At 43.0% G+C, this 24,100-nt stretch overlaps 1 protein-coding gene across 1 annotated transcript in view; it reads right to left on the reverse strand.

Annotated features, from left to right (window-relative positions):
* The window catches only part of ENDOV (endonuclease V), a 90,760-nt gene that overhangs the window by 46,413 nt on the left and 20,247 nt on the right, over nucleotides 1–24,100 (reverse strand). The window contains exons 4-7 of the mRNA XM_069750799.1: nucleotides 21,426–21,465; nucleotides 19,597–19,709; nucleotides 9,951–10,019; nucleotides 8,378–8,506 (exon numbers count right to left, since the gene is read on the reverse strand). Coding sequence (XP_069606900.1) covers nucleotides 8,378–8,506; nucleotides 9,951–10,019; nucleotides 19,597–19,709; nucleotides 21,426–21,465 — 351 coding nt within the window. The remainder of the gene's footprint in view (nucleotides 1–8,377; nucleotides 8,507–9,950; nucleotides 10,020–19,596; nucleotides 19,710–21,425; nucleotides 21,466–24,100) is intronic.

Raw genomic sequence — 24,100 nt, forward strand, 5'->3', positions numbered from 1 at the left:
CCCGCCCGCCCGCCGATCCACCCGCCCGCACGCCGATCCACCCGCCCGCACGCCGATCCACCCGCCCGCACACCGATCCACCCCCCCATGCTCCGATCCACCCTGATCTCCCCCCCTTATACTTACCTAGCCTCCCGGGGTCCGTCCGTCTTCTTTCCTGGGTGCCGCCATGTTCCAAAATGGCGGGCGCATGCGCACTGCGCCCACCGAATCTGCCGGCCGGCAGATTCGTTCCAATGTGAAGTTTGATCACTGTGATAAAACCTATCACAGTGATCAAAATAAAAAAAACAGTAAATGACCCCCCCCCTTTATCCCCCCATAGGTAGGGACAATAATAAAATAAAGAATTTTTTTTTTTTCCACTAATGTTGGAGTTAGAACTAGGGTTAGGGGTAGGGTTAGGGTTAGGGTACGGTATGTGCACACGTATTCTGGTCCTCTGCGGATTTTTCCGCAGTGGATTTGATAAATTCGCAGTGCTAAACCGCTGTGGATTTATCGCGTATTTACCGCGGTTTTTCTGTGCATTTCACTGCGGTTTTACAACTGCGATTTTCTATTGGAGCAGTTGTAAAACCGCTGCGGAATCCGCAGAAAGAAGTGACATGCTGCGGAATGTAAACCCCTGCGTTTCCGTGCAGTTTTTCCGCAGCATGTGTACAGCGATTTTTGTTTCCCATAGGTTTACATTGAAATGTTACCTCATGGGAAACTGCTGCGGATCCGCAGCGTTTTCCGCAGCGTGTGCACATACCTTTAGAATTAGGCTATGTGCACACGGTGCGGATTTGGCTGCGGATTCGCAGCAGTGTTCCATCAGGTTTACAGTACCATGTAAACATACGGAAAACCAAATCCGCTGTGCCCATGGTGCGGAAAATACCGCGCGGAAACGCTGCGTTGCATTTTCCACAGCATGCCAATTCTTTGTGCGGATTCTGCAGCGTTTTACACCTGATCCTCAATAGGAATCCGCAGGTGAAATCCGCACAAAAAGCACTGGAAATCCGCGGTAAATCCGCAGGTAAAACGTAGTGCCTTTTACCTGCGGATTTTTCAAAAATGGTGCGGAAAAATCTCACACGAATCCGCAACGTGGGCACATAGCCTTACGGTTAGGGTTGGAATTAGGGTTGTGGTTAGGGTTAGGGGTGTGTTGTGGTTAGGGTTGTGGTTAGGGGTGTGTTGGGGTTAGGGTTGTGATTAGGGTTACGGCTACAGTTGGGATTAGGGTTAGGGGTGTGTTGGGGTTAGTGTTGGAGGTAGAATTGAGGGGTTTCCACTGTTTAGGCACATCAGGGGTCTCCAAACGCAACATGGCGCCACCATTGATTCCAGCCAATCTTTTATTCAAAAAGTCAAATGGTGATCCCTCACTTCCGAGCCCCGACGTGCGCCCAAACAGTGGTTTACCCCCACATATGGGGTACCAGCAAAGTCAGGATAAACTGCGCAACAATTACTGGGGTCCAATTTCTCCTGTTACCCTTGAGAAAATAAAAAATTGCTTGCTAAAACATCATTTTTGAGGAAAGAAAAATGATTTTTTATTTTCACGGCTCTGCGTTGTAAATGTCTGTGAAGCACTTGGGGGTTCAAAGTGCTCACCACATATCTAGATAAGTTCCTTGGGGGGGGTCTAGTTTCCAAAATGGGGTCACTTGTGGGGGGTTTCTACTGTTTAGGCACACCAGGAGCTCTGCAAATGCAACGTGACGCCCGCAGACCATTCCATCAAAGTCTGCATTTCAAAACTTCACTACTTCCCTTCTGAGCCCCGACGTGTGCCCAAACAGTGGTTTACCCCCACACATGGGGTATCAGCGTACTCAGGAGAAACTGGACAACAACTTTTGGGGTCCAATTTCTCCTGTAACCCTTGGGAAAATAAAAAATTCTGGGCTAAAAAATTATTTTTGAGGAATGAAAACGTATTTATTATTTTCACGGCTCTGCGTTATAAACTTCTGTGAAGCACTTGGGGGTTGAAAGTGCTCACCACATATCTAGATTAGTTCCTTTCGGGGTCTAGTTTCCAAAATGGGGTCATTTGTGGGGGATCTCCAATGTTTAGGCACACAGGGGCTCTCCAAACGCGACATGGTGTCCGCTAATGATTGGAGCTAATTTTCCATTTAAAAAGCCAAATGGCATGCCTTCCCTTCCGAGCCCTGCCGTGCGCCCAAACAGTGGTTTACCCCCACATATGGGGTGTCTGCGTACTGAAGACAAACTGGACAACAACATTTATGGTCCAATTTCTCCTATTACCGTTGGCAAAATAGGAAATTCCAGGCTAAAAAATCATTTTTGAGGAAAGAAAAATTATTTTTTATTTTCATGGCTCTGCGTTATAAACTTCTGTGAAGCACCTGGGGGTTTAAAGTGCTCAGTATGCATCTAGATAAGTTCCTTGGTGGGTCTAGTTTCCAAAATGGGGTCACTTGTGGGGGAGCTCCAATGCATAGGCACACAGGGGCTCTCCAAACGCGACATGGTGTCCGCTAACAGTTGGAGCTAATTTTCCATTCAAAAAGTCAAAAGGCGAGCCTTCCCTTCCGAGCCCTGCCGTGTGCCCAAACAGTGGTTTACCCCCACATATGAGGTATCGGCGTACTCGGGAGAAATTGCCCAACAAATTTTAGGATCCATTTTATCCTATTGCCCATGTAAAAATGAAAAAATTGAGGCGAAAAGACATTTTTTGTGAAAAAAAAAGTACTTTTTCATTTTTATGGATCAATTTGTGAAGCACCTGAGGGTTTAAAGTGCTCACTAGGCATCTAGATAAGTTCCTTGGGGGGTCCAGTTTCCAAAATGGGGTCACTTGTGGGGGAGCTCCAATGTTTAGGCACACAGGGTCTCTCCAAACGCGACATGGTGTCCGCTAAGGATGGAGATAATTTTTCATTCAAAAAGTCAAATGGCGCTCCTACCCTTCCGAGCCTTACCATGTGCCCAAACAGTGGTTTACCCCCACATGTGAGGTATCGGCGTACTCAGGACAAATTGGACAACAACTTTCGTGGTTCAGTTTCTCCTTTTACCATTGGGAAAATAAAAAAATTGTTGCTGAAAGATCATTTTTGTGACTAAAAAGTTAAATGTTCATTTTTTCCTTCCATGTTGCGTCTGCTGCTGTGAAGCACCTGAAGGGTTAATAAACTTCTTGAATGTGGTTTTGTGCACCTTGAGGGGTGCAGTTTTTAGAATGGTGTCACTTTTGGGTATTTTCAGCCATATAGACCCCTCAATGTGACTTCAAATGTGAGGTGGTCCCTAAAAAAAATGGTTTTGTAAATTTCGTTGTAAAAATGAGAAATCGCTGGTCAAATTTTAACCCTTATAACTTCCTAGAAAAAAAAAATTTTGTTTCCAAAATTGTGCTGATGTAAAGTATACATCCCCTTTTCCTTGTTTTTTTCGGTTGGAGGGAAGCTCTTTTGAAGCTTGTTTCATCTCTGATAATTTCTCCATACATCCCACCACTCCTTCTCCACCGCACATAGCGGTTGCGGAAGTGGATCATAACACCGTTAGTAATCTCAACTCCCCCATGGGTAATCAGGGAGGGAACCATCCATCTCCTAATATCTCTCCCTCCACCTCTACGGCTATTCACAATCGTTTTCAAACTTTACTAGAAATCCCCCAATCACCAACTGTACATATACAGAATTCCATATCTAATATGGGTAAAATAGCTAAAAAAGGTAGACCTCTAAAAGCCTTGAGCCACTCTAATCAAAATAGTAGGAAGACTACCGCTATTAATAATCCTAAAAATAGTACCAAAAATAATATTAAACATCCTTTTTTCTGTGTAACCGGAAAAAACAAGGAAAAGGGGATGTAGAGGAGGGAAACTCGCCAAAAAGAAAAGGAAACTAGAACTGGCGAATATTAAGATGCCCACTATTTTTAATCTGAGTAAGATACATATTGGGCAGGAAGAGTTGTCCCTTTTACATAAAGGTCTTAAATATGCTCCAGCCAGTGGGTTCAATAAATTTGAGGCCTATATTGGGATCAAGATGTTTATGCGTAAACTGGCCATTCAAAGGTATTATATAAAGAACCCCCCTATCATTAATACAAATACCACTCAGGAGGATATATACGGTATATTCATACTAATCTTAAAAATAAATCTAAATTCCATCCACTAAATGAATATTCCCCACAGATGGAGACCTTCCAGTCAATGGTAATAGATGAGGTTAGAAATATTAGTGATAGAAAATGTAATAAATTCAAATTTAGTCTCACTAAAAAAGAAAAATTAGCTATAACCTCTTTACAACAGAATAAGGGATTGGTCATCCGTCCAGCCGATAAGGGGGGTGGGGTGGTTGTTTTGGACCAGGAATCTTATCACAAAGAAGCCCTACGTTTATTAAATGACCCTCGGACTTATAAAAAATTAAATGGTGATCCTACTAAGAACTACACTAGAGAAATGAAAACTTTGACTAGAAAAGGCCTGGATTTGGGCTTTATTAACAAATTAGAATTTGAATTTATGAACTATGGCCCTCCCCATTTGGAGGTATTCTATTACCTTCCTAAAATCCATAAGGATCCCGCCAACCCTCCCGGTAGACCTATCGTCTCCGGAATCCAGTGCCTAACGGCAAACATGTCCAAATTGATAGACTCCCACCTACAGCCTATTGTTCCACTCCTTCCATCACATTTGAAGGATAGCACGCATATTCTATCACTCCTCCAAAAGGTTGAATGGCATGAGGGGTACATTATGGGTACCCTCGATATAACCTCACTGTACACGGTTATTGATCATCAGAAGGGTTGCGAAGCTGCTACTTATTTTTTAAATAAATTGTCTAAAGTCCCTCCGGAACAAATAGAATTTTTAGGTGAACTTATGTTGTTCATTTTAACTCATAATTATTTTTTATACAAGGAGGACTACTACTCCCAGCAATGGGGTACCGCCATGGGGACCAGGTTCGCGCCCAGTTACGCCAACCTCTATGTGGGTAGTTGGGAGGAGCATTTTATCTACCCAGGGGGGGTGCTGCGCTCGAACCTGGTCCTCTGGCGGCGTTTTATAGACGATATCGTTTTTATTTGGTCTGGTGGTGAAGATACTTTGAAACAGTTTTTAACGGATATTAATAAAAATCAGTATTTTTTAAATTTTACTTCTACCACCAGTTTTTTGGAAATTAATTTTTTAGATTTAAGAATTTTTATTGAAGATTCAAAAATACACACATGTACCTTTGTAAAGTCCACAGATACCAATAGCTACATCCCCCTTGATAGCTGCCATCTTCCAGGGTGGTTGTTGAACATTCCGGACAGTCAGTTCACTAGGATCCATAGAAATTGTTCTAGGCCCCAGGATTTTGAGGCAGAATCACATACTCTTACTAGAAAATTCCTGGAAAAAGGTTATGATGCAACAAGGCTGGAGGAATCCCAAAATAAGGCCAGTAGCAAACCCAGACAGGAACTGATCAATCCTGCCCCTAAGTCCAAAGCCACTCTGGATTTCATTCCCATCATTACTAAATATAATTCAAATTCATATTTTTTCCGCAGAATAGTCAGCAAACACTGGCACCTTTTGAAAAATGATAAAATATTGGGAGATATTATTAGTAATGAACCGCGGTTTGTTTTTAAAAAGGGCCAGAATTTGGGAAATTTAGTTGCTCCCACAGTTCAAAATAAATTACCCATGGTTCAAACGTCCCTTTCACATGTGAAATTAAAAGGTTTTTTTTCCTTGCCACAAATGTATGGCATGCAAGAAAACCATTATGTTTAAATGCACTGACATTAAAAAAGGAAATAAAACCTTCCAAATTAGGGACGTTATCACATGCTTCACCACTGGGGTAATTTATGTTATAGAATGTCCATGTGGAAAATTCTACGTGGGGAGAACAAAAAGATCGTTAAAATCAGGATAAATGAGCATATTTGTAATGTAAAAAAGAAATTTTTGGGACATCCACTCTCCCAACATTTTGTGGAACATCATGGCGGTACAGTACAAGGGATGAAAGTGACTGGGATTGCAGTGGTACGCCACCATTGGAGAGGTGGCGATTTTATTAAAGCTATGTCTCGTGCAGAGACTAAATGGATCTTTATGCTGGATACTATTGCACCGAGAGGACTCAACATGTGTGCTGAACTTTTTGGTTTTCAATAAATCAACGGACATGACCAGCAGCTATATATAGAACCATGAGTACGGGGCAGGGACCAACCCTGAGGAAGGAGACAGGCGTCTCCGAAACGCGTCGGTTGTTTGGCCCCATTCGCACTCCGTACTCACTTGTCTGGTCACCGGGGGTTACGGTCACGTGACTCGTTACGTCACCCAGGTCCTGCGCACAGCCGGCACACACTGCCGCTTACACACGCGGCGTCGGCTCTTCAGGATCTCCGTCTCCTCCCGGAGACCAGCTGCTTTGTGGCTTGCCGCCGGCCGGGGCAGCCACTGGATCACATTTTCTGTGTCTGCTGAAGGACTTATCGCTAACGGGAGCGCTCAAGACTTCTTATTTTATGGTACAGGTAGGAACCATTGCCGAGTGCTCTGAATTACTATTGCCTGTGTCAAACGAATATATTATCATCCTGTCAGCGGCCATTGTTTTAGTGAAAGACTGAGACTGGGACATTTCTTAAGAAGATTTTTCTTTCTCTTGTTATTGTGTGAATATTTTATTTATTTCTTTTACCATTCTCCGTTATTTTCCTAGCGCCTACCGGTATATATTACTTTTGTATATATACATATCTATACGTTTTGCATTTTTTACAGACTCGGAAGTGGAAGTCTGTTGGTAGTGCTGCTGGATTACTTATAACGGTGACACTTTGCGCCACCATTGTTTACATTTTTATAGGGAAATGTTATTTATTAACTATTTTGTGTCACATAACTCTCTGGTTTAACAGAATAAAAATTCAAAATGTGAAAATTGCGAAATTTTCGCCAAATTTCCGTTTTTATCATAAATAAACACAGAATTTATTGACCTAAATTTACCACTAACATGAAGCCCAATATGTCACGAAAAAACAATCTCAGAACCGCTAGGATCCATTGAAGCGTTCCTGAGTTATTACCTCATAAAGGGACACTGGTCAGAATTGCAAAAACGGCAAGGTCTTTAAGGTCAAAATAGGCTGGGTCATGAAGGGGTTAAAAGCTGCCGGGAACGACCCGGACAGGAAACTAGTAGGGCAGTAAGGTTCCTGACAGCATCTCTTTACCTTGGAAAGACTAGTCTCTTCCTGCATACAAGTATGTATAGGGAGAGACCTGTCACTCCAGGGCAATGGGCGGAGAGAAGCCGCTGGGAGCACCTGTCTGACTAGTCTCCCGTGTGGCTAGGTCTTTTAAAAATCATGTGTTTCTCTGAAACGCCGGAGCATTTCAGAGTCAAACCTACCTGTCTGAAATCACGCGCAAACTGAATCAACTGTCAGGTTCCTTTAATGCATTGTAAGGAACAACAAGCAATAATGGAACAGGCCAACCCCTGATAAACCTACGCGCTTCAAACTCAATTATTTTTCATCACAGTCTCATGACTAAGAACGGTTGAGTTTTAACGCACAGGTTTACCAAGGGTTAAACTTTTTCGATGTTGCTTCTTAAAATGTATTACCGTAATATACTTAATGTTGCTGTGAAGTCGGATTTTTTGGACTTTCCATATATTTTATCCTTGCCAATATGCTGAAACCATTTTGATTTTGCAGAGACGTGTCAAGTCTGCCCCTTGGATGCGAATGTGGGCGATACAGTCTGATGAAGAAGCCTCCTGGCACCACACATTCATAACATTTAGGCAGAGCTACTTTCTAGGAGGTTCGGAAAAGCTCCTGCAGCACCCTGGAAATTTGCTGACACTTCCAGAAGGAGTCTCCCATTTCTGGGAGCCTCCTGGATGATCTTGGAGAGACGGCAAGAGTGATAGATTTTCAGACAAGTAGACGAGTGTGAAAAAGCAGCCCAGCACTTCACGCTGATGGACGTCTTCAAGTAAACCCTAATGCTTTGGAGAAAATGTATAACAATTCAATTGGTTTGGAAAGAAGGGATAATCACGTAAAAACAAGTTCCTGTATAAGGAACTTAGGATCACGCGAAGGTTGCCATCTTTTTTTGTGTCATTTCCCTTGCACACCCTCCCTACAGAGAACCAGTAAGACTTTACATCCAGCTCCTTGACTTCAAGCGACCGTTGTGCTCTTTGTCTATGCAGAAGCTTTGAACCTCAGTGTCGGTAAAATGGAGCATGGACCCCTCTGAGGGTTGATTAAAAAAATAATTAGCAAACAAATCTGACATTCATGGATGTTTGGTTGGATGACGCACCTGTCTAGTTGGCTCAGGCACCCGATACCTGCAGCAGGAGTGGACCAGCGGCACAGCAGTCTCCAGGCTTATTTTGTGGCCGACTGAGATATAGATGGGTTTAACACTTTTCTGGCTGCTCTTCAATGCCTGCAGAAAGAAGTGCGGTGCGGTTACTACAGCCCTATGGAGACAGATGTGCAAGTGTGGCTGGCGCGATTCGCAGCCCGATCACTGGCACTGCAGGTTCTATACCGAAGCCTTTTCCTGATGTGGCTATTTTTCAATTTTGCACCTTTGTTTTAACTTCTCTTCTTCCAAGAGCCATAACTTTTTCATTTCTTTATCAACATAGCCATACGGAGACTTGTTTTTTTTTTTTTTTATACACGAATTGTAGTTTTGAATGACACTATTCATTTTACCACATAGTGTACAAAAAATAAAATGGAAAAAAATACAAGTATGGTGAAATTGCAAAAAACAAACAAAAACAAATTGCTATTGGCAATTTGTTAGGGGGTTTTGTTTTTACATTTTTCATTGTGCGGTAAAAATGACAGCATAATGTTTCTCCAGATCAGTACAATTATGGTGATACCAAACATGTATATATTTTTTTTCAATTAAGTGGTGAAATAAATCAGGATATTCATAAAATAAAACGAAAAATTCACTCTAGTCGTGAAAGTTTTAATTTTGACATCAATGTGTGAGGGCTCGTTTTTTTGCGTGTAGGGCTGGAATTTTTATCGAGACTATTTTGAGGCAGATACAATGTTTTGATTGCATTTTTTAGTCGCCGTAACACTGCAGAAAACTGCAATTCTGGAGTTTTGAGTCTCGTTATGGCATTTACTGATTTGATTAGTTAATGTTTTATATATTTTTTAAGGGAGCAAAGGGAGGTAATACAAAATTAGTTTAAAAAAAAACAAAAAAACATTTTTTTCACTGTATTTTTCAGGCCCCTTACGGAACTGAAATCTGCGATTGCCCCGTTTCTATACCACAGACTGCAGTATCAGAGTATTGCACTCAATTGTGAAAATCACTGCATCTTATGAACGACAGACACAGGAGCATTGTAATGGCGGGGGTCTTCAGCAGACCACCAGCTGCCATAGCAACCCATAAGCAACCAGCAATTTCGTCACAGGATGGTGATGGGTGCGTGCGTTAAAGGGACTTGGTCGGTACAGAATGACTTTTCAAACAAAGTACAGGTGCCTGATGCATCATGGTGAGGCCAATCATGAGAATGCACCTTACCACTTGTCCTTTGAACACTAAGCTAATAAACCTACATGTTTAGTGCCTTCGGTGACAGCATAGCCAACCAGGCGGTGCCAACACTTTTTCCACCTAGCGCCCTAGTGACAGTGTGTACATCCGTAGTCCTGTGTACTACAATGCTATTAACGAGAAAGCACGTTGTGGGGCATCTAGGAACTAGACTGATGAACAGAACACACATTGATGGCCAATCCTACCGATAGGACATCAATGTGTCATCCGTGAAAACCCCTTCAATACAACAAGTGGACGCAGCTTTTTCCTTGCACGAGTCTTGGCACATGAGCTGCATACTTACTGCTCCTAGAACATTCCCAGCGCTGCCTTTCAGATAAAAGAAGTCTCCTCCATTTCGCAGCTCTTTCGCCTACAAAAAAATAATATTATTATATGTAAAGTGTACAGGGAACATAGGCCAAAAAAAAGACAAGATGCATCCTATAAAATGAAGCTACATATTCATCTGTAGTCCAGAGCTGCATTTATAATGCTGCACTGGGAAGATATAGAGAAAGGAAGGAATGCTAGGAAGTGTCTGTTCTCCGTACTCAGTTCCGTACAGTTATTACGGGAGTTGGGGTGGGATGTTTGGGTTGTACTGATAATTTCCAATGAAAATTAGTAGTATTGTGAATGCTGCTCTGGAGTATAATCCAGGATGCATTGCAAAATTAGCAATGTCTTAACATAACTGCTCAACTAGCAGATCTATATATAAAATGTATAGTGAGGTACAAACGTGATACGTTAACTCTGCGTATAATAAGTAACTTTGCAAATACTTTACATAACTTAAGTTATAACATTTGTTACGTCTCATCCATCGCAAGTCACCATTGTGATGGCTGGTCAGTACAGGCAGTCTGACATTCCCCCTGTGCAACGTTAGATTCTGGTGGACTGTATGCTGTAAAAACTACATCTCCTACAATGCAGAGCAGCAGAGCCTACGCGGTACAAACCCTGATCTACTAGGAAGCAGCGGGCAGGATTGAGGTTTTTCAACCTGAGTGTTAACAGTAAGGCAGCGGTATAGATGTGAATAGAGGAGAATAAAGATCATCAAAAGATGAGTAAAGAATTTGCACAACTTCTCAGTATTTATGTTTCCTTAGAGTGGTTTTTCATCTCTGCACACTTCATTGGGAAGACGGCATAGATTGTGACGTCACCTCTACAGATACCTGCTAGGTTGAGTGTTGGCACTAGGAAACGTGCACGATATCTGCAAGATATCAGGTGTAAGGTCACCGACTCACACCTCCTGATGTGGAAGGTAGAGCCAAAATATCCCTTTAATAATCTAATAAATAGGACTAGATATAAACGCGAAAGTGAATCAACCAGCTCCGCTCACCACCCAATGCAGAAGTGAGGAGAGTTAGAATATCGCTTTATTAAGCTCTCTTGACTTAATAATGGCCGAAAGTGTTGGCACCTTTGAAATTGTTCCAGAAAATGAAATATTTCTTCCAGAAAATTATTGACATGACACATTTTGTTATGCACATGTTTTAATTCCTTTCTATTTGAATAACATAAAAAACACAGGGAAAAAACACAAATTGGACATCATTTCACACAAAATGGGCAGAACAAAATTGTTGCCACGCTCAACTTAATATTTGGTTGCACACCCTTTGGGATAAATAACTGCAATCAATTGCTTTCTATAACCATCAACAAGCTTCTTAGGGTATGTTTCCACGGTCAGGAAACGCTGCGTGTTTGACAGCGTCAAACACGCAGCGTCCAGATGTTACAGCGTAGTGGAGGGGATTTCATGAAATCCTGTCTCCACTATGCGTTAAAACACGCATGCGGCAGACCCGCGTAAACGGACATGCGGCGCGTCTTTCCAGAACGCAGAATGTCTGTTTACAATGCGTCGACGTCCCGTCGCCGCACCGTAAATTTCCCATAGATAATCATTAGATGCAGTAAAATCGCATCTAATGATTAGTCACGTGTAGTAACTGCGTGAAGGCAGCTTACTACGCATGTCTCCTAATTTAAATAAGCTCTTACCCTCTTAAAGATGATTGTAATGCCACAGTTGTTGTACGTGCTACATAACGCTCCCATTTGGATTACACAATGCAGATTCCGTAAGATTAGGTCTTTCTTTGGGGAATTAATATGGGGAGGAAAGAGTCCTAGGTTTAAACAGGAGATACTTCAGAGGGCCAAAACAGAGGGGGGTCTTGCACTTCCTAATCCATGGCTATACTTCTTAGCAGCACAGTGTCAACATCTCAAAGGATGGGGGGAGGAGGCAGGGAGTGTGCAAATACCTAATAGCTTGAGGTTCTTACTACAGGCAGACGTTTTGAGTGACAGTTTGGAGGGAGGACAATTCAAAAAATGGGTTCACAGGGGTGCACTATCAGATTAATTCACAGAGTATGGGAAAAAGTCAAACTCATTAGGGAAGTGAGTGGGTTCACCAGATTCTCGCCTATTTGGGACAACATTTATCTACCGGAATTTAGGCAGAGGGAGGGTTTTCACTTTTGGTCTACAGCAGGTATTAAACGGCTGGGGCAGCTGATAAGTCAGGGCAGACTTAAAACATTTGAGGAGTTGCAGGAAGAATTTCAGTTGCCACGGTCTGAATTGTTCCAGTATAATCGTATCTCTCATGCTTATCAGGCACAGAATAAAAGGGGAGCCATAGTGGTACAGATTGATCTCATGCTCGACTATATCCTTAAGAATAGCTGCACGAAGGGGGCGATTTCAGAAATATATGGGTTTCTACTTTTTTCTTTCCTGGAAAAATATCCCATCCGAGCCAAAGGGAAATGGGAAGCTGAATTGGGAATAATTGACAATGATAGATGGGAGTCGGTCCTAGAATATGTGCCCAAGATATCAATGAGTGAACCTGGCAGGCTATCACAGTTATTCGTAATCCATAGGGCCTATAGAACCCCTGACAGGTTGTTCAAGGCTGGGCTTAGGCAGAACTCGGAATGCCCTCGGTGCTCACAATCCCAGGCGGGGATATTGCATATGATGTGGCAGTGGCCTAGACTGTCCTCCTTCTGGATAGTTGTTTTAAATCGTATTGAACTGGTGTATGGACGTTCTGTCCCTAGGGTTCCACTGACTTGCATATTGGGATATGTGGAGGAAATTGTTACGGACAACATGTTTAAAATAGCTATTGCACGATTGTTATTCATTGCTAGGAAATTGATCGCCAAATTTTGGATTAGAGAGGAACCTCCAACAAGAAGAGACTTTCTTAAGCAAGCGGAGCATATACTTACTTTGGAGAAAAGTATCTACACCAAAAGGAATAAGCTGGACATCTTCCACAAGCTGTGGCAACCGTGGATGGACTTGAATTAGGATGATAAATGAGAATATAGGGAACCTAGTATTCAATGGAAATATAACGGATGTTTATTCAAATGTTTGTATGATGATGGGAAGTGGGGTGGCTCTGGCTGAGGTCTCTGGGGTTGGGCGGGGTGGGGGGGCTCTGGCTGAGGTCTCTGGGGTTGGGCGGGGTGGGGGGGCTCTGGCTGAGGTCTCTGGGGTTGGGCGGGGTGGGGGGCCTCTGGGTCGGGGGGAAAAAGTTATCTGTAAATGTTTAATGAAACATTGCCATGAGAAATATTCTGATTGTTTATTCTTTGCGGATAATAAAAATCTATCTGATAAAAAAAAAAAAAAAAGCTCTTACCTGTCCCGCCGCCGGAAGTCCAGCGTCCACTGCAGTTCTCGCGATATCTTATCTTACTGCGAGAACTGCCATGCACGTGACCGGGGGTTATCTCCGGTCACTAGTCTGGTTCTCACGGTCAGCTGATCAGCTGATTGTGAGAACGCTGCAGTGTAGGTGATCGCTGGAGCGTTATCTACAAGCCCTGCTATGTTTGGATGTCAGACATCCAGATGTAGCAGAGCTGGACTCGTCGTGTGACACTCGTTATTGAGGACTACGTCGGACTCAGGGAGTATACTGTTAGTTTATTATTTTTCTTTTTTTCCAGGAGACGAGGAAATCACATGAGTTGAGTGTACAATAAAAATATGGTCAAAACTGTGTGGTGTTTTATTTCATTAACATTCTTTATTCTGCATGTGTGTGTGTTTTATTAACCCTTTCACAAGTATAGGTTTAGTAATGGTAGGTATCTTATTGACGCCTCTCCGTTACTAAGCCGGCTTAATGTCACCTTACAAAGGTGACATTAACCCCTCATTATCCCATATCCCACCACTACTCGGGATTGGGAAGAGAGGGGCTAAGTGCCGGAATTGGTGCACCTTACAGATGCGCCATTTCTGGGGCGGCTGGGGGCTGGTATTTGTAGCCAGGGGGGCCAATATCCATGGCCCCTCTCTAGGCTATGAATATCAGCCCACAGCTGTCTGCGTAGCCTTTCTGGCTATAAATTATAGGGGGACACCACGTCATTTTTTTTGGGGGTCCCTCTATTATTATAGCCAGTAAAGGCTAAATATACAGCTGCGGGCTGATATTCATAGCCTGGGAAGATCCATGGGTATTAACCACTTCCCAAGCTACAAACATCAGTCCCCCAGCCGTTGGCTTTCCCTCTCTGGCGCAAAAATTTGCATGGGAGCCCACTCCATTTTTTTTTTCACATTTTTTTTTTAAATTAAACAGATATTGCTTTTAAGGCCGGGGTCACACTTGCAAGAAACTCACACGAGTCTCTCGCCTCAGTACCCGACACTGCCATCGACACTCAGACCGGAGCATTCAGCTACATAGAAATACATGCAACCGCACACTCCGGTTCCACGTGCCGGCGGCAGTGCCAGGTATTGAGGTGCGAGACTCGTGCGAGTTTCTCGCATGTGTGATCCCGGCCTAACTCTTTATTAACATTTTATTATGTTTATTACTAAACATCGGGCTTGGTATTATCTATCTCATATTTAAAGGGTGCCATCTAGTGATTAGCAAACGCGCTTGGATAACATCTTACCTGAGCACGCTCAAGTGTTATCGGAGCATCTGGGAGTGCTCGTATACTATGTTTGAGTCCCTGAAGCTGCATGATTTGCAGCTGTTAGCCAGTTTCAACACATGTGGGGTTACCTGTTTTTTAGGCAATCCTCACATCTGTAGAGGCTGTCATGCAGCTTCAAGCACTCGAACGTAATATACTAGCATTCCCAGATGCTCGGGTAACACCTGATCGTGCTCAGATAAGAGGTCATCCGAGCACGTTTGCTCATCACTAGTACCTTCTCCCAACAGCAATTTTGCAATCTCTCCACAGGTGTTCAATGGGATTTAGTTCCAGACTCATTGCTGGCCACTTCACAACTGTCCAGCACTTTGTTTCCATCCATTTCTGGGTGCTTCTTGAAGTATGTTGGGGCTCATTGTCCTGCTGGAAGGCCCAGGACTCACGATGCAAACCCAGATATTTGACACTGGACACTACATTGAAACCCAAAATACTTTGGTTATCTCCAGATTTCATGATGCCTGGCACACATTCAAGGCACCCAGTGCCAGAGGAAGCAAAACAACCCCAAAACATCTTCCAACCTCCACCATATTTGACTGTAGGTACTGTGTTCTTTTCTCTATAAGTCTCATTGTTTTCAGTAAACGGTAGAATCATGTGATTTACCAGAAAGTTCTTTTTTGGTCTCAACTGTCCACAAGATGCTTTCCGAGATGGATTTTGGCTTACTCACGTATATTTCTGAAAACTGCAGTCTAGCTTTTTTATGTCTCTGTGTCAGCAGTGGGGTCTTCCTGGGTCTCCTGCCACAGCTTTTCATTTCATTCAAATGTCAACAGATCATTTGCGCTGACACTGATGCACCCTGAACCTGCATGGCAGCTTGAATTTCTCTTGAAGTTGATTGGGGCTGCTTATCCACCCTCCTGACTATCCTGCGTTGCAACCGTTCATTAATTTTTCTCCGCAGTCCACGTGCATGGAGATTACCTACCATGGGTTGTAAACTTCTTGATCATGTTGTGCACTGTGAAAACGGAACATCAAGATCTCTGGACATGGATTTATAAGCTTGAGATTTTTTATATTTTTCAACAATTTTGGTTCTCATGTCCTCAGACAGTTCTCTTTTCCTCTTTCTGTTCTCCATGCTTAGTATTGCACACACAGATACACAATGAAAAGACTGAGACAGCTACTTCCTTTTAACTATTTTCAAGTGTGATTTTCATATTGCGCACACCTATTTCTTGCCACAGGTGAGCTTGGACGAGCATCACATGCTTGAAACTAAGTTGTTTACCCACAATTTTGAAAAAGGTGCCAACAATTTTGTCAGGCCCATTTTTGGGATGTTGTGTAAAATAACGTTGAAACTGCCTTTTTTCAAATGAAATAAACATGTACATAACAAAACACTGCAATAATTTTCCGCTAGAAATACTTCATTTTCTGGAACAATTTCAAGGGTGCCAAAACTTTTGGCCATGACTATCTATTTTTAGTAAAAATATTCCTTAAAACTCTGCATTGTGTTGTCCTCCTGAAATTCTTCCTGGAAATTGATGAATTAATATGCAACTTGGTGCTACCGTTTTCCTTGTCAAAGGGGTGTGTTTCCCTACACAGTCGGTTAGTGTTAGTTCTTCTGACACTCTTGCAATGCCTAATCAATGCTGACACACTCCAGACTGGAAAGACCACCCACAGTTGTCAACTTATATCTTTCCAAAAGTAATTATAGAGGAACAGTATAGTGTAAAATACTAGGAAAATATGTTCAAGGATTTGTATTTCATGAAGAATACAATTATTTAATAAAACAGACATGTCAGGGGGAGATGACAGATCACCTATAAACTGTTCAGGGAAATGAAACCGACCAGTTACTAGAATCCAGAACTTCATAAACATAACAAATCTCCAAAACTGATAAATGATGTTTCAGTGAAATCCCATCTCTGATACCAGGAAAAAATCCCATCTCTGATACCAGGAAAAAGTGACCGCAGCGTTACATTATTTATCATCTGCAGGCTGCAGAGAGATTTGCGGCAAATGGGAAAATAAATCCGTCAACAAAACGCGATGCTTCTGCAGTAACCTCTGGATATTAAAGGGTTACGTATCAATAATCAGTGACGAGTTGTGAAATATGAATTTGAGCTGTGCATTAACAGAGAGGCAACAAAATTATTTACTAAGCAATGAAAATTCGGTTTATTAGTAAAATTTACAAACTTTCTGCTGTTTGCAATAAAACAAATAAGAATTTATAAAAGTCAACAACAGATAGAAGAAAAGGTTTCTCCAAATTCACGACAAAATTACACTTTTATTGACTACTGATGAAGCCTCAGAAATATTCATCCCTCTATGATAAGGGTCATTAGCACTCAGTAGAGCCCCTTTTTGAAGGACACTCCAAAATCTTCCAGGAACTCTTCTGAATCTAAGCCCTGGTGAACTCTGAGGTAGGCTTGGGATCATTGTATTGTTGGAAGGTCCAATGATGCCAAAGCTTCACCTCCTCAAGGCATGATATTTTTTCCTAGGATTACCTGATACTTGATCAGATCCATAATGCCATCCACAAGTTTCCAGTGCTAAAGGAAGCAAGCAGCTCCAAACCATTACAGAGCCACTGCTATGCTTCACTTTAGCCATCACTGAGTCACTGACTTGATTCACTGTAGGCATCATTGAGCCACCAACATGATTCACTGTAGGCATCACTAAGCCACCACCATACTTCACTGTAGGCATCACTGAGCCATCGCCATGCTTCACTGTAGGCATCACAAAGCAACTGACATATTTCATTACAGGCATCACCAAGCCACCACCATGCTTTATTGTTGGCATCACCAAGCAACAGCCACCATTTACTTTAGAAATCATTGAGCCACCGCCATGCTTTACTGTAAGCAGGGTGTTCTTTTCAGCATTTGCTTCATGCCTCCTCCTCCAGACATACTACTGATCCATAAACCTGAAAAGGTTCAGTTTTATTAAATGACTGCACAGAACAAAACCATAAAAAAATCATAAAACTTTTTTTTGTCTTTGGCCACCGATTTTCTCAGCAATCTGGTGACCGTTCCTAAGTAAGCACTGCTATCACCTGTACCTCTATGAACATTTCCTGCTTATATATATTGTTGTATCCTTTTCCTTGTTTGTGTAAGTAGTCACCTCTTCTCTTAACTGTTGGGACTTTCTTGTGAACTCAAGAATATTAGTGACTATGAGGCCATTGCCATGAGGAATGGGCTAAGATTTCTCAAGAATGCTGCCAGTCTTGCTACGTATCTCATCTGAAGCGGATCATAACAACCAGGGAGGGCTTTACTGAGTGCTAAACACAATTGGCATGAAGGGGGGGAATACTTTGGAGACTGCGGTAGTCATTAAAAGTGACATTTTGTGCTGAATGTCAAGAAATCACTTGTTATATTAGCTGTTTTCAGATATTTACATTGTTCTTGTTTGATCAGTTTATTGCTAACAGCAGAAAAATTGTACATTTTGCTAATAAGCCGAGTTTACAAAAGTGGTGAACAGTTTTTATTACAACTGTATGTCATGGTGTTTAAAATAAAATGGTCCCTTCTTGAGAGTATCACAAAGCCAACCTGCCTTCATGATAAGGGTGATTTGTCCATTTCAGTGGGCGAGTGCTAATAATACAGAATATGAGTTCTGGATTAAGCAGCCGCCCAAGCATGAGCAGTTATTTACTACTATCATAGCATAAATCATACAATTCCCCATAAAATTCAATTGTATTATATAACTCTTAAAATGCCACCAACCTGTGGCGCCTGAAACTTCAAATCACCGTAAACACAACAAAAACGTGCAACCCAAAAGGTGAAAAAATATCTAAAAAATATATCCGGTGAAAAAAATCCCTAGGTAAGGGGGAGGTTTTCTAGATCCTATTCACATTTCTATACTCGTGCCTGCCTATCTGCGGGGGTTGGCACCCTAGGGGGAGCGTTGTGGCGCCCCCGCTCAACGATGGCTTGCCCTAGGATCCCTAGATACACCCGGCAGTGGATCGTACCCTTCTACCCAAGATGCGGTTCTAAAGGGTCCCCTCACGTCTATACAGAGATCGATCCTATAGCTAGGGAAAACCTTGTCCCCCAGACCTATTTAAAAACATCAGAGAACATGTATTTTGGCTCTGGTCGGCATTACATATAGATTATGCATACTCTTTTATTATTATGGCTTCTTTAATACAAGCTATCACTGATTGGTCTGATCACCTTAATGCACCCCAGCACCTAAAATCCCTTTGTTGATTTACAGGGATTTACCCATATTACTTGTTTATGGTGCAGGGTATGCAGATTGTCATATCACATTGTGCATTTATCAGTGATACTTATCAAAGCACTGTATGCCATGCCGCCTGCCTTCTCTCGCCTCAACGCGTTTCGCCCCTCTGGCTCATCAGGAGGCCCGATCCTCAATCATGTGTCTCGATATAGAGTGAGGCATCACTCACGGTGATTTGAAGTGTCAGGCGCCACAGGTTGGTGGCATTTTAAGAGTTATATAATAAAATTGAGTTTTATGGGGAATTGTATGATTTATGCTATTGATACTTACCCAATTGATAACATTTGAATTATTAGCAGTTATTTACTACTACCCAATTGGTGGTGGGATTTTTGCACCCATAAAGGACCCCTGCATGGTAATTGCTATTCTTTATTATTAGAACCCAGCTGGCCATCAGATGCTAACTAGACATTTGTGCGTTATCATTGACATGGTTGTGTGTAATACAACGTCTGCGTTGTAGGGATACTGCAGAGAAATTTCTTAGGGTTTGTAGGAGGTCTCAGGATCTGCCAGCTCTCCGGGATAATACAACTCAATAAACATTACAACATACTGTAATATGGAGACACGTGCTGTATTGTACTATGTATAAGATGGACTAAATTTCTGGGTGTCCTCGGTCACCTGCTCTTTATGTGACTCATTATTTTCCAGACCATCCACTTGAAGCAAGTTCTTGGCAACGCCAATGGTGGGTAAACCGGTGAGGGTCCCAAGGTGACAAGCCACTCCGAAACCTGGAGTGGGGGTAAAGGAGGAATAAAGAAAATGACGCCCAATATTCGAAGGTCGAGGTCAGTGCTATTCCTCAGTAGGGTATTAAAACATGACTCCCAACAAGCCCTCTCTCCCAGTAGTGAAGAGCAGGAGCTTCTCTTAAAGGGAACCTGTCAGCAGGATTGTGCACGATAACCTACACACAGTGTCAGACTGGCGCCGTTATTCTCATTAAAATACCTTGGTTGATGAAATCCATCTTGTGGTTGTTCTTTAATCTTTATTTTCAGTTTTTAGTTAATGATGTGCCCGTGCTCCGGGGCGGGCTGTGAGGGGGGGCCTTCATGTAGTGCTCTGGTTAGATATTCATAATGCAGACTGCTGACAGGTCACTGATCCTTAGAGACCTGCCCCCTAGTTTGCATAATGAATATGTGTCTAAAAAAAAATAATTTGAAAATGGCACCCGCAGCACCTGCGCAGTAACCGCTATTGGTGTACATAGCTGTGATCCGATAGCTGCTACTGCGCATGCGCCGGCGGCGCCATCTTGGAGGAGGATTTTTTTTCTCCAGTAAGGTGGGGCCGACGGCGCTTCTGCAGTAGCAGCTATAAGATCACAGCTATATACACCAATAGCTGCTACTGCGCATGCGCCATTTTCAAATCGATTTTTTTTTCTTGCTGAACAACATGAGGAACAGTTAGTTTTGGCGCATGAAACATGTGATTACGCTGCAGCGCAGGTGCCACGGCCGGCACCAGCCTGCAGAAGGTTATTTATTTATTTAGGTATGTACAGATATTCACTATGCAAACTAGCGGGCAGGCCAAAGAGGGTCAGTGACCAGTCAGCAGTCTACATTATGAATATGTAAGCATAGCACCACATGAAGACCCCACACAGGCCGTCCCAAAGCACGAGCATAATATCATTAACTACAAACTGAAAATAAAGATTAAACAAAAAACACAAGACGGATTTCATCACCAAGATATAATCTTAATCAGTATAACAGCGCCGACCTGACACTGTCTGTAGGTTACTGTGCACAATCCTGCTGACAGGTTCCCTTTAACCATAGTTGCCAACCCTGAAAAAACATCCAAAAGGCTACTAGAAAGAGGGGCAGACCTTCAGGATTATCGGAACAGTTTGCAAATGTCCTCAGAGCACTCCCAAAAACTGTGTAGTGGCATGGCCTGAGAAAAGGGATGATGTTCTTATCAGCATTCAACCAGCACTATAAGTGCTAGAGCTTTGTGTCCCTCACTTCCCAGCATCTATTACCAACTGGCTTGCCTCCTTTTTCTTTAATAAACTGCCTGAATGACTGGCTATAGAAGTAAAAATAAAGGGTGAAAATAAGCATTGCGTCTGTGTAGGACAATTTTAAGGTCGGGATCACACATGCGAGAAACACGTCCGTGTCTCGCATGTGAAATCCAAGCTCTGGCGCAGGCACTTCGGAGCGGAGCGTGCGGCCGCATAGGAACACATGGAGCCGCACGCTCCGCTCCACAGTGCCGGCGCCAGAGCTTGGATTTCACATGCGAGACACGGACGTGTTTCTCGCATGTGTGATCCCGGCCTTAGGGTGAGTCTACTGCTCTAGGTTACTGCTAAAGAGCTTTGGAGTCTGCCAGGGGCGATTTCAAACTGGTCAAAAAGCCCCTTTAATGCACATTACTAGGGAAAGGTCACAATCTTGAAAGGTAAGCAAAATACTAATTACCCCTATGGTGCAGGATTCCGTTCCCATCCACAAACAGAACCTGGAACATAAAAAGCCACATGTCACATTGGAGAACGAAATATAGGAAAATGATTATATTTACAGTATTTTGCTGAATAGATAAATGCCCACTATACAGCTTAGATAAAGTAAATCTTCATTACAATCATAATCCTGAGTTACATCCTGTATTATACCCCAGAGCTGTGCTCATTATTCTGCTGGTGCAGTCACTGTGTACATACATTACATTACTTATCCTGTACTGATCCTGAGTTACATCCTGTATTATACTCCAGAGCTGCACTCACTATTCTGCTGGTGCAGTCACTGTGTACATATATTACATTACTTATCCCTGTACTGATCCTGAGTTACATCCTGTATTATACTCCAGAGCTGCACTCACTATTCTGATGGTGCAGTCACTGTGTACATACATTACATTACTGATCCTGTACTGATCCTGAGTTACATCCTGTATTATACTCCAGAGCTGCACTCACTATTCTGCTGGTGGAGTCACTCTGTACATACATTACATTACTGATCCTGTACTGATCCTGAGTTACATCCTGTATTATACTCCAGAGCTGCACTCACTATTCTGCTGGTGCAGTCACGGTGTACATATATTACATTACTTATCCCTGTACTGATCCTGAGTTACCTCCTGTATTATACTCCAGAACTGCACTCACTATTCTGCTGGTGCAGTCACTGTGTACATACATTACATTACTGATCCTGTACTGATCCTGAGTTACATCCTGTAGATCTTTTATTATAAAAATGAAAAACATAACAATAATAATAGCAGAAAACATAACAAAAATATTAGCCAGAAAATAATCAGTATACTGAACACTGGTCCAGCCGCTCATTCTCTCCTCTCACACATATTATACAGTATATACAGAATAACTACTTTGACCTTCTGGTCCGGTCACCAAACAAAAACAATAATAACAAATAAAATAAACAATGGCAAACAAAAACTATATACATGAACTTTTTTTTTTAAATAAAATAACTACAAATATATACAATACTAAGCTATCCTTCATTCCCAACCCCCCGCACTGACCTGAGAGCTGGTCCTGCGTCTCATGCCTCAGTCCATGTCCAACGTCCATATCAGGCAGTGCCAGTTTTCCCCCAAACAACCCAGTGTCCCATAGTCCCACAAGATAATCCCACCTCCCCCCTTTTCCCACCACCCAACCTAACACCTACACCCAAATCTATATCCCTATATACAATATATACATTATATACAGCAGCACACACCACAATAATTACAAATCACGAAGCCCAAGTTCGGCGCCTGCAGCCCTACATCACTGTATAATGATCAAACAATACAAAAATCTACAGTGTCAGCAGCAGCCCACCACCAGGAAAGGAGATGACCAGACTAGGGTACACTAAAAGAAAAGCCCCTCCAGAGGAGAGCGGCCCTCCGTGCGCCAAGTCTCCCATACTCCAGAGAGCGCACCTTCACCAGGTCACAGAGTATGGTCCTAAACACATCTTCCACTGGGAGGATTTTTCGTTGCGTCGATACTAAGCACCGTGCGTTCCACGTGTGATACCTAACCACTGCGCTAACTAGAAATAAGGTGCAGCGGTCCCGACCACCAAGGTCTCCGAATGCTCCATAGGCCCATTCCGCATAGGAGAGACCGGCCAGCCGAGACCAGCCAATGAAGGCGCCCACCCTGTTGTACACCTCTGTGTTGAAGGGACAATGAAGCAGGAAGTGGTCCATGCTTTCCAGCAAGGTACCACAATGCTCCCGAGGACAATTCCTGTCCTCAGAGCTCCTACACTTCAGATTGTCCCTCACACACAGTTTCCCATGGAAGCAGCGCCAAGCTAAGTCCCAAAACTTCGAGGGGATCCTGATAGAATTCAAAAGATGCAAACCCACCCCAAGATCCCGACTTGGGCAGTCCCTGAGCGCCAGAGGCCTCTGGAAATGGGTCAACAGAACCCTATTGTCAAGGAGTTTCCTTGGCAGAGTCCTGATCTCCCACATTCCCAGACCCCACCGACGAATTACCTTCAGAACCAAGGTAGCGTAAGCCGGAAGATGTCCATGCGGTGTGCGAAGATCCTTCACTTGCCCTCCTGTCTCCCATTCCTGGAAGAAAGGCTGAAACCATCCCCTATAGGAGAATACCCACGGAGGAGCCCTCTCTTTCCAGAGGTTTGCGATATTGATCTTAATGAAGGTATCCACAAGGAATACCACAGGGTTGACCATACCCAACCCTCCTAGTCTCCTCGTACGGTAAGTAACCTCCCTCTTGACCAGGTTCAGTCTATTCCCCCATAACAGTTGGAAGAACAAACTGTAGACCCGAGTCCAGAGAGATTCCGGCAAGATGCATACACTACCCAGATAAATCAGTAAAGGGAGCAGGTAAGTTTTGATCAGGTTTACCCTTTCCCTTAGGGTCAAAGACCAACCCTTCCATTGGTTCACCTTCTGAGTGGCGATCTCTAGCCTGCTGTCCCAATTTTGTTTGGGGTAATCCCCCTGGCCAAATTCGATGCCAAGGACTTTTGCAGAGACTTTGGGTCCTGGAAGAGTGTCCGGGAGATCAAAACCAGGATCTCCTCCTCCCAGCCAGAGACTCTCACACTTATCCCGGTTGATCTTGGACCCG

The sequence above is a fragment of the Ranitomeya imitator genome, chromosome 2 (genome assembly GCF_032444005.1).
Source record: "Ranitomeya imitator isolate aRanImi1 chromosome 2, aRanImi1.pri, whole genome shotgun sequence".
NCBI classification, from domain to species: domain Eukaryota; kingdom Metazoa; phylum Chordata; class Amphibia; order Anura; family Dendrobatidae; genus Ranitomeya; species Ranitomeya imitator.